Source organism: Borostomias antarcticus, assembly GCF_949987555.1.
Source record: "Borostomias antarcticus genome assembly, chromosome: 9".
Taxonomy (NCBI): Eukaryota; Metazoa; Chordata; class Actinopteri; order Stomiiformes; family Stomiidae; genus Borostomias; species Borostomias antarcticus.
This window is the reverse complement of record NC_140242.1, coordinates 21,450,384-21,470,245: the sequence shown is the minus strand read 5'-3', so window position 1 is coordinate 21,470,245 and position 19,862 is coordinate 21,450,384. Positions and strand designations below refer to the sequence as shown.

At 44.6% G+C, this 19,862-nt stretch overlaps 1 protein-coding gene across 1 annotated transcript in view; it reads left to right on the top strand.

Moving 5' to 3' along the window:
* Nucleotides 1-19,862, top strand: part of stxbp5l (syntaxin binding protein 5L) — a gene marked incomplete at both ends in the record, with an annotated part of 160,464 nt that overhangs the window by 77,608 nt on the left and 62,994 nt on the right. Inside the window, 3 exons of the mRNA XM_084443372.1 lie at nt 249-330; nt 8,800-8,900; nt 16,973-17,107. Coding sequence (XP_084299498.1) covers nt 249-330; nt 8,800-8,900; nt 16,973-17,107 — 318 coding nt within the window. The remainder of the gene's footprint in view (nt 1-248; nt 331-8,799; nt 8,901-16,972; nt 17,108-19,862) is intronic.

Here is a 19,862-nt window from a genome sequence, read left to right as displayed (position 1 = left end):
GGACCTCATGGTATATACAGTACCATCCATTAGAACGATAGCTAATGATAGACAGACCTCTGTACAACTTCACCTGATCGTAACTTGTCTTGACCTTATCTTAAACTATTATGGGATTTCTTAACCATATGTACATTATCTGGGCTGTTGTGTAACTGTTTATAATCTTGAAGTCACTGCTAAATGTCGGTGTGCCAATCTGTGATGTTATCCATGCTGCTACTTCCTTGACTCTGTGATGTCATCAGACTGGGACGGCCTGGAGTGGACTGCTACTGCCAGCATGAGAGCGGGGCGGCCGTTCTTCAACTACAGTTCCTCATCAACGAGGTAAGGAAAACAAGCAACCTCATATCTCTACACATACATACCTATGAGATGACTCTGTATGAGCTCTCCACAAACCATGGAGCACCTCTTTACACTACTTACTGCACCTAGCCACACTGCGCTAACATTACCCACAGTAGTTACGCCATCACACTGTAGAACTTGATCTCCCTACTCTGCTTTTCTACTTCCCCTACCCCTTCCTTCGCTTTCTTTACCTCCTTCATCTACCTCCTTCCTTCTCTTCCTCTACTTCCTCTACCCATTCCATTCATCTTCTCTCTCTCTCTGTCTTTTTCTCTCTCTTTCTCTCTCTCTCTCTCTCTCTCTCTCTCTCTCTGTATCAACAGCGTCTTCACCTCCCCCCTCTCTGAGGAGGGCTGTGTCCTAGACAAATGGGAGGGTCGGATGACAACTTTCACTTTGGCTAATCACTGTGACAGGAGGGAGGGATGGGATGCTAGTCAGTGTCCTTATTAGATAGATGGATAGAGAGAGAGATGGAGAGAAGAGACAGTAGAGAGAGTGAAGCAGAAGAAGAATGAGAGAGAGAGAGAGAGAGAGAGAGAGAGAGAGAGGAACTGAATCAGAGACAGAGAGGCATAGACAGTGCTAGGAAGAGAGAGTGCTATGAGGTGATACGGGTGGTCTAGTTCCCAGGGGGATATTGATATTGACATTTCTATCCATATATGGAATGAGACAGACTGCCCTGTATATGGAACGGGTCAGACTGCCCTGTATATGGAACGAGACAGACTGCCCTGTATATGGAACGGGTCAGACTGCCCTGTATATGGAACGGGTCAGACTGCCCTGTATATGGAACGAGACAGACCTGTATATGGAAAGGGTCAGACTGCCCTGTATATGGAACGGGACAGACTACAGTGATGCAGTGGCGGCGTCGTAACGATGAAAACAAACCACAAAACAAATTGATGCAGACTCACGCTCACACAAAATGACAGTGCTGAGTTATGTGTCGACACGTCAAGTCAATGTGTATAATCTCCGCATGTGCACGCTTCTGTTGTCTAGTGTGCTTCATGTGGGTGAGTATAATTGCACCTCTTCTTACCATGTCAGTGTGAGTACTCTGAGGAGACCCACTCATTTGCGCAGCCTAGAACAGTGCAATACACAGGACCATATGGGATGGAGAGGGTTGGAACGGAGCTGCATGGGCTCAGGATTTGGTTGGATGAACTTAATAGCACCAGACTAAAATTAATATGTTACGCTGTGTGTGTGTGTGCGCGTGTGTGCGCGCGTGTGTGTACATACATTCTGTACATGTACAAGGACACAAACTAAGACTAATGAGCCCTCGCCTCCTTGCTAATAATTCACTAACAGCTCCAGACTCTCTTACAGCGTGTGGGTTGTTTGCCTCTGTACTATGGCAGACACGCACACAGTCAAGCTCTTAACATTCAGAGATGTATACTGACTTATTCCATTAGCTAGTTGAGCCTCATGAGTGGCCACTTGTGACCTGACCTCCATAACGAGTCTTTATTTCTGAGTACCCGCCTACACCACTCACTCCCATTCTGCTTAGCATATATACCTTGTCTTGTCACCTATGTAAGCATGGCCACAGTGTCCCTACACACCTGAGTCTGACTCATAGCCTTACCCACTCACTGTGAGAATAAACGCTTGTGCTTTCACGTTAGAAGGTTGGGAAAGGCTAATTGGATCGTTTGTTTACTAATCCAAATGAATTATTTATCCACAGAACGAATCATTGGAATTGTAAATAGCCTAGGTGAGACAGAGGGAGGGAGGGAGGGAAGGAGAGAGAGAGCGTGGATGGCTGTTTTGCCCCGGACAGGTGGTGCGAGGCAGAGGTGGAGGTGGGGGGTACAGATTAGGGAGGACAGAGAGGACAATACCTACGGGTACCTGGAAGAACAGAAGTACAGACCTGTGGACCAGAAATAATGACCAATTAACTCGCCAAATGCATCACAGAGACTGGTGCAGAGCTGGACTGACCATGTTGTCTTTAGTGATCACATTTGCTTTCATAGTCTTCACACTAAAGCTATGGAGCTAGTTTTACTGCCAAAAATCACCGTCTGATGCGTTATTCACTGATTAACGACTATTAAGTGACTGCTGGATAACCGTTGTCCATTGGTGTTTATCAGTAAGACAGACACATAATGATCACACATGCATGCACACCCACACAAATACACACGCACGTGCACACACACGCGCGCACACACACACACACGCATACTGTACATGCACAAACATGCACACCCACACTGTCCTCTCCAACTGTAGCCTAAATATATATAACTATTTATAGCATTGCGCAACTGTGAAGCTTTCTTTGGCTCCAAATCCCTATATATATATGAATATATATATATATATATATATATATATATATATATATACACACACTATATTGCCAAAAGTATTCGTTCATCTGCCTTTACACGCATATGAACTTAAGTGACATCCCATTCTTAATCCATAGGGTTTAATATGACCCTTTGCAGCTATAACAGCTTCAACTCTTCTGGGAAGGCTTTCCACAAGGTTTAGGAGTGTGTTTATGGGAATTTTTGACCATTCTTCCAGAAGCACATTTGTGAGGTCAGACACTGATGTTGGACGAGAAGGCCTGGCTGGTATGCTGAAGCATTCAGAGTTCCTTTCACTGGAACTAAGGGGCCAAGCCCAGCTCCTGAAAAACAACCCCATACCATAATCCCCTCTCCACCACACTTCACACTTGGCACAATGCAGTCAGACAAGTACCGTTCTCCTGGCAACCGCCAAACCCAGACTCGTCCATCAGATTGCCAGATGGAGAAGCGTGATTCGTCACTCCAGAGAACGCGTCTCCACTGCTCTAGAGTCCAGTGGTGGCGTGCTTTACACCACTGCATCCGACGCTTTGCATTGCACTTGGTGATGTATGGCTTGGATGCAGCTGCTCAGCCATGAAAACCCATTCCATGAAGCTCTCTACGCACTGTTCTTGAGCTAATCTGAAGGCCATATGAAGTTTGGAGGTCTGTAGCGATTGACTCTGCAGAAAGTTGCCGACCTCTGCGCACTATGCGCCTCAGCATCCGCTGACCCCGCTCAGTCATTTTGTGCGGCCTACCACTTCGTGGCTGAGTTGCTGTCATTCCCAATCGCTTCCACTTTGTTATAATACCACTCACAGTTGACTGTGGAATATTTAGTAGGGAGGAAATTTCACGACTGGACTTGTTGCACAGGTGGCATCCTATCACAGTACCACGCTGGAATTCATTGAGCTCCTGAGAGCAACCTATTCTTTCACAAATGTTTGTAGAAGCAGTCTGCATGCCTAGGTGCTTGATTGTATACACCTGTGGCCATGGAAGTGATTGGAACACCTGAATTCAATTATTTGGATGGGGGAGTGAATACTTTTGGCAATATATATATATATATAGAGAGAGAGAGAGAGAGAGAGAGAGAGAGAGAGAGAGAGAGAGACTTTATTTATCCCTGGGGAGAATTGTTGTGTTACAGCAGTAAGGCAAACAAAAAGGCACAATGAGGAACTAATTAGTAGGTACACAAATTATACAAACATACATTACATTAATTATAGTTATTTATCTGAAAATATACTGTACAATAAATACCTGTATACCCAACAAAGTCTATAATCTCAAGCTGTACAATAGTGTACAATACCTACAGTGTCAGTCAAATCAAATAAGGAGTATGCCACCTTGATACATATTAAGTGAACTGTAAACTGTCAAGTTAAGCATCTTGGTACCAAAACAAACTGTCTTAGCTCCGTCCAAGCTGGCTGGCAGCTGGTAGCAAGGACGTACGGAAGGGCTCCATAGAGCACCATGGCAGAATCAGTCTGCCGCTGAAGGTGCCCCCTCCGTCTGACCAGTGTCATGTAGAAGGTGGGAGGCTATGTCCACAACGGCCTGTGGCCAGCATTTCTCCCCTCCGTAATTACTGTCACCGAGTCCAGGCTGACCCCCAGCTCCAGAGCCCGCCCTCCTGATCAGCTTGTCCATCTTGCTTCCTGCCGTGTTTCCTGGCTCCCTCCCTCTCTGCTTGTGTTGCCACAAGGAACTGCAGATAATTACAGCATAATGGGGTTCAGGACCCCGCCTGCCTGTTCCTCTCTCTCCTCCCGGTCTCTCTGTGTCTATAGTAGCTTCACCCCAGACCCCCCCCCCCCTGTCATGGCGTTCTCGCAGCGGTCGCGCTCCATGGCGAATCTTTGAAGTGAGCCGCCAGAGAGAGAGAGCGTAAACACAATAAGTGCCGTTGTCTCCGGTGTCTCACTTGCCCCGAGTGACTGATCGTGATTGACAAGCGCACATAGGAGGATTCAATCGTCCAAACTAGCTTCAGAGAGAGAGAGAGGGGAGAGAGAGGCACAGGCAGAACAGTAACGAAGTATGTGTGTGTGTGTGTGTGTGTGTGTGTTTGTGTGTTTTCTCTTTCTCTCTCTCCCTCCCACAGACATAAAAATTTAATATTTTTGCCAAAATGAAATGTACATTAAAAAGAAAAAAAGATAGACAGCAGGTGAGGAAAGATAGTGCTAAAAATGAGAGAGAGAGAGAGAGAGAGAGACAGAGAGAGAGAGAGAGAGAGAGAAAGAGAGAGAGAGAGAGATAGCAGTTGTTGCTTCCTCTCCCCCAGGCTCGGGGCCGAGGCGATTAAGCCACACCGGCCTGGGTAAGTCCATCCCTGTAGGGGAAGGACCAGGTGTTCGCCTCCCACTCCGCACGCCAGGTGTAGTCCACCCATCCTGCCTCGCTGACGTTAAGATCTCTGCATTGCTGCAGGAGATCCCGTGCGGCAGGCACAAAAGGGTGTCTCGACTTGAGACGCCGGGGAGGCTTCACACTCACGCTGTTGCAGTGAGCCTGTCATGGAGCAGGTGGTTAGGCTCCACGGCCCGGCAGGCGAGACGTGCTGTGGTTCCTGTGCGGCGGAGGCCAGCGGGCTGGATGCCTGCAAAGATGGGAAGGTTGTCCACAGGAGTGGGACGCTGGCATCCTGTCACAATGCGCAACACTTCGTTGAAAGGCGGATCAATGAAGCGAGTGTGAGCGCTGCGAGCGCAATATTCACTGGTGGAGTAGAGCAGTGGGCAGTAGGGCTGCCATACGCAGGATGAGGATGCTTACCATCCTCCTCCTCCTTGACCTCAGTGCTGCCTTTGACACCATCTCCCATCCACTACTTCTGTAGCGCCTGGCTGGCATTGGGATCACTGGTGTTGCACTCTCCTGCTTCTCTTCCTATCTTACCGATAGACAACAATTTGTCCAACTGAAGAACCACAGGTCAGGGTGCTCTGCTGTTTCACTGGGTGTCCCCCCGGGGTCAGTGTTGGGTCTCCTCATATTTATCATCTCCAGCCCCCTTGGCACAATATTCCGTCACCATGGTGTTCACTTCCACTGCTACCCCGACGATACCCAGGTCTACATCTCCACTAAACCCACAACCGCCATTCCTCCCATCTCTCTCACCACCTGCCTCCAGGACATCAGGAGCTGGAGGAGCAGGAACTTTTTAAAGCTCAATGGTAGCAAAACCGAGGCCCTGCTCATCGGCTCACCAAAGCCTGTAACCTCCCACCTCCAAACATCATCATCGATGGATTCCATGTACCCCTCTCCACCCATGTCAAAAGCCTCGGGGTCATCCTGGACAGCACTCTCTCATTTGAACCCCACATAAAGAACATTACCCGGACTGCCTTCTTCCACCTTCGCAACATCTCCAGACTTCGCCCATCCTTGTCCCAATCCAGCACTGAAGTCCTGGTCCACGCATTTGTCACTTCCCGGATTGACTACTGCAACGCCATTCTCACCGGTCTCCCCACCAAACTGCTCAACAGACTCCAAATCATCCAGAACTCGGCCGCCTGGATCATTACACAGACCAAGTCATCCGACCACATCACCCCCATTCTCATTCAGCTACATTGGCTCCCAGTTCAATACCGGATTGACTACAAAATCCTCCATCTTCCTATGCCCCCTGTTTTTAATTGCGCTTACTGTATATATTATCCTGCTTTGTATGATGTCCTTGAGTGTCCTGAAAGGCGTCTTTAAATAAAATGTTTTTTTTTGTGTTTTTTTTGCGCCGGCGCCCCAGCCTGATTGGACCATTCGCCTCATCAAGGCCACACAAGCTGTTAACTTCTTGCGCAGTGACGCGAGGTGTCGGCGGAACATGAGCGACCTGTCCAATGACCTGTTAATCTACTGAAGGTGCCAGCTAATCATCCACACATGCACATCAGTCAAATTTGACAGGGATTTGCAGTGAGCATATCATCGTTAATGCTATTAGCATCATTAACACAGGCCTGTTGAAACTGGATGAGGGGGCACTGACTCCAAATCGGACAAATGGGATGAAAGAACCCAGGGGCAATTATATTATTCATTATTTTCCAACCCATTTAATTTTATTTTTTTAAAGTCTGTCTGAGATTAATTATTTTGGTTTGGTAAACAGGGCTCATTGCTCATGGGCTAATGGGGTTTTATGAGGTAACTGTCATGTTTTTAACCAAGATGAAGGACGTGGGGTCTGGATCCAATAGCACAGGTTGCTCTCTCACATTCAAGAGGAGAGAGATACAAGTGTTTGTCAGTGAAAAATAATGAGCTTCACCAATTCACACAACAACGAATCTTTTTGCGTCACATGTATTGTATCATTCATACTGGTTAGCAAAACCATCGCCTCAGTCCAAATATGCAAATGTCTTTTGAAAGGCAAACTGAAGCACCTTCAGCTAACACACGCTGAAACCCACCCACATACACCCACACACACACACACACACACACACACACACACACACACACACACACACACACACACACAGATGGATGTGTAAAAACATACAGCAGACACACACACACACATACATACACACACACACACACACACTCACACAAGCACACACATACACACACACACACTCACACACATACACACACATTCACACAAGCACACACACAAACACACAGACACATACAGCTTCTTAATCCTTCATAAAAAGAATGTTTACCCAGATTTGAATCTCTGCATGTACAGTATGTGGATTAGCAATGTTTTCATTTCCCAAGGGGACCTATAAAGTAATTTTCTCCTATGATTGAGTTCTTAATCTACAGCTAATTCAGCCCCTTGGTCACTGCCTGTCTCTCCACAGCCTCCCAGTCACAGCGCTGGGAATTATTGTCCCCCCAGTAATCAGTCAGTTGTAATCCTAGGAGATGAAAGAGAAATAAATATGCTCCACACCATTTTGACTTCAGTGTTTCTTTGAAACGTTCATTTGTCACTTCCATATGTGGTGGGTACTACTACTAACGTTACTGTAAGAACAAATATTCAACATTTCCTAATAGTACTTGGAAATGTCTGAAAATTCAACAGTATCTTCATCTGGTAGAATGGCACAGTCAAAACTAGCTTGTTCGTCATGTACTGTAACATTTATTGAGTGGCAGACATTTAAAAGACATTTAAAGCGGACAGAGAGTTGAGAGTCTTTTATTTCCTGTTATAGTCTACAAGAGTACCAGTAGGAAGTGCACCATGACTCAAAATGTCTGGAAACACATGCACACACACACACACACATCCATAGACCATAGGGGCAGGCAATATTATTACTGTGAGCTGCGAGCCTGGACGACAGCCTCATTCAACTTATTTTCTGCGTCAGCATGTCAATTCTCCCTCAGTGAGAAACCATGTCAGTGACTCTCTGTCTCTCTGCATTGGCTGCTATTGTCTGTGAATAAAACATGAACAAACCAGTGTTTCCCTGTTCTCTCTGCTCTCAGAGACGGGCCGTCGAGAACCGTGGCAGAACTATGCCATATATCACCCAGGACAAGGGGAGATACAGTAGGAGTGTGTGTGTGCGCGCGAGTGTGTGTGTGTGTGTTTTAGTGGCTGTATACATGTGTTTCTGTGTGCCTGCCTCTCCTTTCAAGTAATGACTGTTAGGATTAGGGCGTCTGGGACCTCATGTCTCATCTGTGTCTGCACACGCTGCTAGGGTCCCCACGGAAGGCATCTTGCTGACATCTACGCACTGCACTCCAGGATGAAGCCTGTTTAGACTGACAACACATACAGTACAGTAGGATCACACACACACACACACACACACACACACACGCACACACATGCACACACACACACACACACACACACACACTCCAGCTTATTTTTCTTCTGGTCTACTTCTCTCCTCTTTGTCTCCCTCACTCTTGTGTCCTCTTCAGTGCACACATGCATTGTGTTGAAGGCTGTGTATCGACATGCAATAGCCCCACCGCATGGCTGCAGCATCACTGATATTAACACGCTTCTCCAAGTCACATCCAACGCGTACTAACATGCATCATGTGTTCTGTCCCTGTGCCTGGCCTATAGGGGGCGCTGGTCACAGCCTGCGCAGACGACACGCTACACCTGTGGAACCTTCGCCAGAGGCGTCCAGCCATCTTGCACTCGCTCAAGTTCAACAGAGAGAGGTTAGTACAGTGTACAATACACACACACACACACACATACACACACACGCACACAAACCTTCCACAAGGACAAGCATGCCAACCGCCCATCATCTGGTGATGAGATGGGTTTGACTTCGCAAGGCTGGGGTATGCCAGAATAAGTAAAATATCTGACTCCATAAATATCCATGTCTCAAGGTTCACCATCAATACTGCTGAGGCTAGAGTAGTATTGGCTGTTTAAATATTTCAGGATGTTTCTCAAACTACCCACTTCCTTCTGCAATATTTTGCTGGAGGCCTGCAACTACTAAGACAGAAAAGGAAGTCATTGAGAATGTACCATGGAACTTTGCCAACTTTGTCTGGAGAGAGCTATATTCCATACATTTGGGTTTCTCAAAGTTTGAGAACCTGTATAAGGTGCTTCTGTATGTTGCCAGCCACTAAAAGTTTGTGTTATATTTGAGAATGGACAATTTTAATTATTAATCTAGAATGCAGTACAATAGCTTGTCAGTAGTAAAAAATGTCCAGGAGTTTGTTCGATTGTCTCGTTGATATAACCTGACACGCCAGATGGTTTGCTTCGCATAACCTAGAAACTCTGTTGGAAACTGTTTGGAAAAGGGCAGAACTTTAAAAAATACTTGGCAGGTGATTGGATTATAAACCATCTTTATCACCATCTATCACATGCTAACTTCAACCGCTCCAACCGTCACACCTGACCCCTCCCCCCATAGCTGTTTGTATTTCCTCATGGAACGCTGAATTGGTGAGATTGTTTTCTGATCTGGCACAAACATATATCTATGGAGAATATCCAGACTGGTTTGCGAGAGAAATGGAATGTGAACTCATGAGATCAGGATGGTCTCATGAGGCTATCATTGAGTTCAGGGAAGATTTTTTTTTACAATTCCAGTATACTGGCTCAAATGGGTAAAATGTGTTTTGCTTCCCTCTGGAAAATTAGTAGCAGGATCAGTATATATATATATATATATATATATATATATATGTACAACCCCCCCACCCCCCTTCTTTCTGAGAAGCACATTGTGTTGCCTCTGTGTGGGGAAGGATTTTGATAACTACTGTATGTACATTGTTTATCCACTTCAGTTTGCTTGAAGCATCTTGAGCATGAAACCTTCCAGTCTGGCTTTGAACAAACTCAGAGATGCTGACACCTTATGCAGCAGCCACCTGCACAGTTAGTGTGTCATGTTCGGGGGGAAGTAGGTCATACAGAACATGTGGAATGTGTCGGCCCGGCACTTTGGGGGATTAGAATTGGTCAGCTTTGCTGGCAATAGAGCATTTTGTGTCCTGCTGTGTGCTGTTAAATGCTTTTGCCAAACCCTGGGGTGAAGTTAAAGAAGTTCTTGGTCTCACATTAATGGGTCTCTCACACTTTGATGCTCTGCAGGAGTCCATGGGGGGAAATCGTCAGGTGTGACAAAAGGGGAAAAATATAAATGTGTACACTATATAGACAAAAGTATTGGGACACCTAGACCTTACACCTACATGAGCTTTTATTACATCCCATTCTAAATTCATAGGCATTCATATGGAGTTGGTCCCCCATTTGCAGCTATAACAGCTTCCACTCTTCTGGGAAGGCTTTCTACACGATTTGGGAGTGTGTCCAGAAGAGCATTTGTGAGGTCAGACTCTGATGTTGGACGAGAGGGCCTAGCTCGCAATCTCCATTCTACTTCATCCCAAAGGTGTTCGATGGGGTTTGATTTCAGGTCTCTTTGCCGGCCAGTCAAGTTCTTCCACGACAACCTAACCCAACCATGCCTTTATGGACCCTGCTTTGTACACTGGGGCACAGTCATGCTGGAACAGAAAAGGGCCTTGGAGAACTTGTCCCGACAATACAGTGGGTACTAGGGAGCACAGTCTGGCGATGGCTGATCGGCTGGAGTCTCCTGGTGTAGCTCACGGGGCTCATTAACTCCAGGTGCGCTGATGGCAGATTGCTTGCAGGTGTGTTGCTGCAGCTCCCTCAGCGTGAGTGCCGATGTGCCCGGCGTTGACACGCTCCGTGGCGGGAACACACCCCGTGGCTGGGCCACAACACCCAGACCATTATCCCTCCTCCACCAAACTCTACAGTAGGCACAATGCAGTCAGGCAGGTAACATTCTCCTGGCATCCGCCAAACCCAGACTCGTCCATCAGACTGCCAGATAGAGGAGCGTGATTCGTCACTCCACAGAAAACGTTAACATTGCTCCAGAGTCCAGTGGCGGCGTGCTTTACACCACTCCATCTGACGCTTGGCGTTGCGCTTGATGATGTAAGGCCCTCTCCTCTAACATCAGTGTCTGACCTCACAAATGCTCTTCTGGATGAATGGGCAAACATTCCCACAGACAGACTCCAAAATCTTGTAGAAAGCCTTCCCAGAAGAGTGGAAGCTCTTATAGCTGAAAAGGGGGGACCAACTCCATATGAATGCCTATGAATTTAGAATGGGATGTCATAAAAGCTCATGTAGGTGTAATGCGTAGGTGTCCTGATTCTTTTGTCCATACAGTGTACTTTGTACATGTGCGTGATTCAGAAAGAGTAAGACAGAGATGCCCTGGAAGCATCTTATTGTCTTTGTCGTGAGAGTCTTTTGGGTTTGTTTAGGATCCAGATCCCTTTTTCATTTCTGTGGCTGTGAAATTCATAATGTGAGACAGACAAAACCTCAGACAAAATCTGATGGAATCCAATCTATTGTACCAAGGTTAAATCTGTGTTGATAATGTTGATTTACCCTAAATCTGGATTGATAATGTTGATCTACGTTAAATCTGGATTGATAATGTTCATCTATGTTAAATCGGGATTGAGAATCTTGATCTATGTTAAATCTGGATTGATAATTTTCGTCCATGTCAAATCTGGATTGATAATGTTGATAGTATTGCACTGCCCCTAATTAATACAAATTGCCAACTGTTTGAGCTAGGTTGATACAATATTTGCATAATTCCTCAATCATTGCCTCTTTAGTTATCCTCTAAGGCTCGCAAAAGAACTGTTGGTAATGCTTTAGATTAACCCTGGTTAATAAAACATTTATAAAGCATCTGTTTATAGTCCGTTTAACATTTACAAATAATTATTACATGTATAAATATTAGTAAGCTACACTATTTATAAATGGGTAGTTATGTATTTTATGAACATGTTTCTAATGATTTTTTAATGATTTATAAGATATTTTATAAGGTATGTGATAATGGTCTCACATTTAATAAATCATTTGTAATGTATACTTATCAACCAGTTTTAAATGATTTACTCATGATTTGTATAAGGTATGTGATAATGGTCTGCTCACCATTCATGGGCCATTATGAATAACCTTAATGCATTGTAAATTCATAAATGTTAGCACATGTAGTAATACCTTAGTTGATGCTTAATGCACATCTTTAGAAACCATTTATTAATCATTAATAAAGTGTTTTGCAGGGATTGATCTGAAGAAAACACTATACTTTATAGATAGACTCACTAGACTAGACACTACACTCTATAGATTTATAAATGAGCCATTACTCAGGGACATACTATAGAAACCATTTACTAATTAATACATTTTTTTGCAGTGGTTGATCTTAAGCGGGTGTGACTGATCTGAACTAATCTGCATTGCATTTTATTGCCGAGAGGTGAATTTGAATCCCGGTCTCCCGTGTGACAGACCTTGTTCTAACCAGCTATGCCACCAAAAAGCTAACTAATTGGCTATCATCTAATCTAGCTAATCATTTAAACAGCCCTTTGTTCATTGTCCTTTACTTAATAAATTGTCTCTATGGTATGTTCCTAAGTAATGACTCATTTATAAATGTCTATAGTGTCTGCTTTAGATCAATCCTGGCAAAACACTTTACACACATTGCAGGAGAATGGAAGGACCAAGTGTGATAATTCCTTTGACCCCATGGCTTGGAGTTTGCTCTGGCATGCATTGTCAACTGTGGGACCTTATATAGGCAGGTGTTGGCAATCCCCAATCATGTCCAATCAATTGAATTTACCACAGGTGGACTCCAATTAAGTTGTGCTTTTGGGTGTCATATCAAAGGGTGTGGACATTTGTGTACATATTATATTATTCATTTTGATTTTTAATATTTTAGCACAAATGTCTAAAAACATTCACTTTGTCATTATGGGCTATTTTGTGTAGAATTTTGAGACAACAAATTAACTCTACTGTAAAATAAGTCTGTAACGTAATATAACATGGAAAAGGTGAAAGGGGTGTGGAGACTTTCCAGTTTGACTGTACGTACACACACACACACACACACACACACGCACGCACGCACACACACACACACACACACACACACACAGGCAAGCATTTTTTCATCTTTCATTTCCATATCACAGAGTACCAGACAGGCCTTCCCCCTTGCAGAGTAATTGCTATTAAATTAGTTTAAACCTGAGCAATTTAATTACCATTTCTGGTGATAACATCTTTCCATGTGATGAGGAGAATTGCAGGGAAGAAGGTTTCTTAATAGATTTTCGGCCACCCCCAAGTGAGAAATGGCTGGGCTGTGAAATAGAAATTTTACGCGATGATCATTTCCAATCACAATTTTGTGTTTTGAGTAAATCTTCACAGTATTGTACTGTAGGTGCATATTTTTGCTGTTGGTTTGTTTGTGTTTTGGCATGGACATTCTCAGGTATTCCTCACTAAAGTTTGTACTGTATGTCTTTGAGTAACTATGTGTAACAAAACCTGTCACATTCATCTGCCCGAGCTATTTAATCTCCTTTTATCTCATCTACTCTTACAGTTAGCCCTGTTTTAACATCCACCTTCTGAGACAATGCTTTTAAGTGTTATTATGTGCTATTATACCTGCTGGTTGACATGTTAATACTATCACTCCCTACATTACGTTCCTTTCTATTAATGAGGGCGTTAGATCATATACAGTCGGAGTGTATAGCTCTTTCACCTGTGACAATCTTATGATCCATCTCTAGATTACAGGTATTACATCAAATACACTTTGTTTCCTTGCATCCCCTTACAGTAATTGACCGTAGTTCATAGTGCCTGTGGAGCTGACATGCTGAGCCAAATTCAGAGGAATCTCTCTGGGAAAAAGACAACAATGCTATCTTGATGTAAATGGATAAAAGTGTTTAGAAATGAGTCTTAAGAGAAGTTTTTTTTTGCGTGTCTGAATGCGTGTGTCTACGCTTTGTGTGTGTGTAATACGCATGCATGTGCACCAACACATCAGAACACTTAGTGGGCCCTCAAATGCAGCAATCCCTGATTCTCTATAGGCGCGATGCATCACTACTTCATGCTACTGTACATGCCGCTCTCTCATAGGCCACCAGGCCACTGCGTGGTATCTCAGGTATCTCCTCAGTGGCAGGTGGAGAGACAGTATGTGGCTAAACACAGACATGGAAGGTGAATCATCCCTCTCGAGCAGGTGTGTGAAGAGCCACTTACTCAGCTCAGTGACTCGTCCTTGACACCTGCCCATTACCACTGCAAAACCCACGACTCACTTGGGATTCTTACATGAGTCACCTGAACGATCATGAAATCACCTCTGGGGGACCTGTCAGTCAGATAACAAGCTCCTTCAGTCTCTGACTCACTTCCTGAAAAGCACTGTGCGTCATGATGCTTGGTAAAGAAAATAAACCTCTCTCTCACTGGTTGAAATCGAGCGATAAACTATTGAAAAGGGCATGGTATATTTGGATGACGTCGTTATGGAAAGATGACAACACCAATCCATCTCTTTATTTGTTTACTTCATTAGCAGTAATTTGTTCCTCAGCGGGTCCTCTGACGACCAAGCCAGCTGGCGGCTCGACCTGCCTCCTTTTCGTCCCGTTTCATTGATAATTATGAGGCACTGATGGCGCCTCGTCAGCCTGTTAGTGTCAAGAAAAGCTTCTGACTTTCACCTGATTACCTGCCAGACCTTGAGCAATTCTTCAGATCCAGACCTGAGCGACTCTTCAGATTCAGATTCAGACCTGAGCGATTCTTCAGATTCAGATTCAGACCTGAGCGATTCTTCAGATTCAGATTCAGACCTGAGCGATTCTTCAGATTCAGATTCAGACCTGAGCGATTCTTCAGATTCAGATCCAGACCTGAGCGATTCTTCAGATTCAGATCCAGACCTGAGCGATTCTTCAGATTCAGATTCAGACCTGAGCGATTCTTCAGATTCAGATCCAGACCTGAGCGATTCTTCAGATTCAGATCCAGACCTGAGCGATTCTTCAGATTTAGATTCAGACCTGAGCGATTCTTCAGATTCAGATCCAGACCTGAGCGATTCTTCAGATTCAGATTCAGACCTGAGCGATTCTTCAGATTCAGATTCAGAACTGAGCGATTCTTCAGATTCAGAGACCTGAGCGTTTCTTCCCTTCCTGTTTCTCCCCCCAGTTGTTTCTCCTTCAAGGTTTTTTTCTCTCTCTGTGAAATTATTAATATGCAAATGAGGGCTAAATTAGAGTTTGATTGGGTGGCCTGTGAGCACTTGCATTGTCGTCTGAAATGGCTGCCTGTGTTGTTGTTTCTAACAAATCTCTAACGTTAGATTGATCCCTCTGGGCAATAGCATTGGAGTGGAATATGATCTCCCCCCTCTCTCTCTTAACACACAAAGGTGTTCCGTCTCGCCAATTAACAGTAAGCATCCTCTCCCAGACTGCCCACAGGAAGTCCAAATCCTCATTGAATTGTCTCCCGTCTCATTTGTCTGCTATCTAATAATCCTGTCTCTCGCTGGGCTGGCCAAGGTGGGGACGCAGCGATCAGGGCCCAGCCATCCTCCTTCCTGTCTGGGTAATCAGCAACAGAAGTGAATTAGTGCGCTTGATCTTTATTCCCTAGTAAAGGCGCTTATAAAGATGATGGATGCTAATGTGAAGTGAATTACTGAGTAAGCACCACAGCGCCATGCATACCTCAGTATAGTCTATTACATGTCACATGACGAGTGCCCATTCTCCCCAACACGGTCTTATTGATCTTCTAATAATTACTGAACACGTTCAGTATCAGGCTACCCGCAATTTATACACAGAGGTAAAATATTTGTTTACGTGCCTCGGGTGAAAATGACAGGTTGATATGACGCTGGTAATGCATATAATTACATGTTGCTCATTATTCAAATAGGGCAAATAGCAATGTTCTGTATACAGAATGAGAAAAGGGAACCATTAGCATGGTGTTGCTGTTGCCACAATAACAGACTGGGCTGTCTCCCTCTCTGGCCATTGTTTCAGTATGATAAAGGGAGGAGAAGAAGAGTGGAAAAGAAAGAAAAAATAAAATCCATGATGGGATCTACAGCTTATGGGAAACATTGAGTGAAACCTCTCAAACTGTGGGTTCATTATTTAAGTCTTACTGAGGCTATGACTTCCCTGACCTGAACTATGCCTCTCATGGACTAATATAGAAATCACTGGAAGTATATTCAATGTTTTAATCAAACGCACATACAATTTTAGTTGTTTAGTTGTTTAGTTGTTGAACTGCAGGGTGGACTATCTCTGTATCTTACAGTATGTACAGATGGAACTCTCCACTAATGTATTCAAATGCATCTTTGAGTAGAGATGAGCAATAATTCAAACGTTCTCTGCCCAGAGGACATGTTGATGCTTGTTTTGAAATGCCACAGTGCTTCAGGGCCATTTGAAAGAGAGTCACACAGCGAGTATTTCTAATTAAGGCTGTATTTGTCAATTGACTCTGTGGAATATTGCAGTAAACCAATAGACTGCACAATTAACTTAAACATAATTATATGTGGACAATTTAAATTCATACTGTTTTCAAGATTCAAGATCAGTTTACTTTTTGGTGAGATCGTGATCATTGGTTATTCTCTGAGGTAAAATACTTATTACAGAACTATTTTAAAAGAGCCATTTATGGGCAACAGAGCAAGAACGCATACAGAATTCTACACAAAGACACTCTCCCTCCATACCCATGTAAACACACTATTTAACACAGTCATAATTTTTGTCTGCCTTTCTTCCAGGATCACATTTTGCCACCTTCCCTTCCAGAGTAAATGGCTCTATGTGGGTACGGAACGCGGAAACACGCACATCGTCAACATCGAGTCCTTCATCCTGTCCGGATACGTCATCATGTGGAACAAAGCCATAGAACTGTGAGTCCCCTCCATCTAATGTTACTCCATCAATCACAAACGACACCGCTGATGCCGATTAATGGTGCTGATCTTCATGTTGAAGATGATGGTGGTGGTGATTATCATGATGATAATTATGATGGATGTGTTGATAGTGATGATGATCATCATCATAATGATGATGGTGACGAGAACTATTATTTCAAAAATAGCCTTTAAGATGGTGATTTCAATGATGAAGTTTGCAGCCAATCTCATGGCATTGTAACTTCAGGGTCACAGTGGTTTTACCAGGGGTCGTTTGTATTTTAGTGCTAAGTCTGCCGATCTGTCAGTCTTACATCCAGTGAACTTGGTTCACACTCCCCTTATCCAGCCCATGTTTGCAGTGACTGTAATGAAATCAAAAGCTCTTCACTTACATAACTCCCCACAGCAGGTGTGAAGGACTCGGCAGTCAAAACAGATCTGCTGCCACCAAATGATGACATGTACCTTTGGTGTCACGAATAGATCCACTCATCCCCCCAGAGGCTGACAGTAAGCTTCTCATGTCTCAGCCGTTGTATAGACAGCGTTGCGGCAGCTTCCTGTCTCACCAAAGAGCCTTTTGTTTCCTGAGGATTCGCACACCTTCGTACGCCACGTCTCTCAGGCGTTGGTCTGACAGGCCCTCGGCTGCGTGGTGTCAATCACACGTCAGTCACGCCACACCGTCTCTGTGCCTGGTGACAGCCCCCGAGCCCCAGTGAGCAGTCTTCAGGCTCTCTGTGTGGGTGGAGTGCATGTCAATCATTGTACCCTCCAATAGAAGTCCCAGGGCACTCACTGGGCGGGGCCTCATTAAGAATGTGCCATAGCAACAGCTGTTGTGGGGTTTTTCATTTGACCTTATACTAGTGTTTGTTTTATTCTCACAATTTGACACAGTCAAAAGCTGTCAACAAATAATGCTAATGGGTTGATAATCAAATGAATGATATCAATAACAGTTTGCTGTTTACTGTATGGCATTTCATGCAATTAAAAATAGATAAGATACCAGTTAAACACGGCATGAAAAGGAGCGGAAGGAACATTGAACTCATCAGGTGTTTAAACAAAGAGCAGCTGGTGTCTTTGTTGTTTGAGTGCGCTGAGGTAGCTGAAGTACCTACCTCGCTGTATGAATGAGGATGAGGAGTGCTCCAGAGCGCCCTTTACAGGAACGAATCCCACAGTGGACAGGAAGAGGGGGTGCGAGGACAGGATGTTTTATTTGTTTTTCAGCAGTGTGAGTGATGAGCACCACCGGTGTGAGAGACACTCGCACGCTATGGTGTGTGTGCGTGTGGTGTGTGCGTGTGAGGAGTGTGTTTGTGTTGGGGGAAGGGGGGGGGGGGGTTGTTTTATTCATTTTTTGATTTGAGGGTTCACCACTGAAATTGAGGTAGAGGGTAAGTCATTAAACAGACGGTTCTTTCGCACACACACATACGCACGAACGCACACACACGCACACACAGGCACACACCACATGTGCACACACACTATCATACTTACGTGTACCATACACACACACACACACACACACACACAAACACATTACCTGGGTGCTGTCTTATAGATTTTTCCTCAGGGTAAAGAACATACGCCTAAACCATTCATTACATGATGACATGTACAGTACATTTACTTCCCCTCCTGAGTTGAAATTGGACGGCGAGGCAAAATGTATTCACCTTTCCATTCCACGAAGGGAGAGACAAGTGAGGACACTGCATTCATCTTAATACAGCCAAAGGTCCTGGTAAGAATGGGTGTTTAACCCCACTAGCGTAGAAGCGTACTCTACTGAGGGGTGGCCAACGCAACGGTCAGCAGCACCAGGTCTTACTGTAGCCGTCATCAATCAACTACTACTCCTAACGCAGAATACCTCTTCTTCCGTCCTCTAAGGCTTCATTTAAAGAAAGCGTTGCACGTGCTCCTGTATCCTCATGTCCCACAACAGGGCCTGAACTCTATCTCCCATAAAGCTCTTTCTGCGGGCCCTTTCCCTCGAGGGCTCATCGAGGTCCTGGATTTAGCGCCTGTGTTATGAAACGAGGCGACTCGAATCAAAACAGAAAGCGGGAACGCCATCTGGGAAACGGCTCACTTTATCACGACAGACTCGTACCGCATTATCAGTGCTCGCAGAACTCTCTGAAGAAATCAGAAATGTTACTTGAAAGAGAACCTCCAAAATGGGTTTTAGGAGTCTCATGTGTGTTGGGAAAAAATATATATTTAGGAAGTTGTTGTCTAAAAATGACTAGAACTAAAATGTTCTTTTTTTCTTACTCAGCTTATCTACTTACTAGACATCAGACAGTATCAATACACAGAGTCAGGCGACAGTATTTCCAAGTTCTTTGTATGATTAGCAAGTGGTTATTACTGTATGACCCACAGTACAGTAAGTGTCGTCGTCCAGCCTGTCTGCCCAGTTCAGTTCCGTGTCTGGACAGCTCCTTAGGTTTCCCTTGCCTTGGCATAGCCATGGTACTGTTCTCTGTGTGTCTCTGTAATTAGCCCATCATTTTGGAGTTTATCAGGCTAATGTAATCTGGCTCTTTCAGGCAGCAGTCTAAATTGAGACAGGAAGCCCCAAGGAGAGAATGGCAGGCACACTCCTCATAATGGAAATGCATGCTAATTCTTCTCCTCCTCCCTCCCTCCCTCCCTCCCTCCCTCCCTCCCTCCCTCCCTCCCTCCCTCCCTCCCTCCCTCCCTCTCTCCTCCTCCCTCC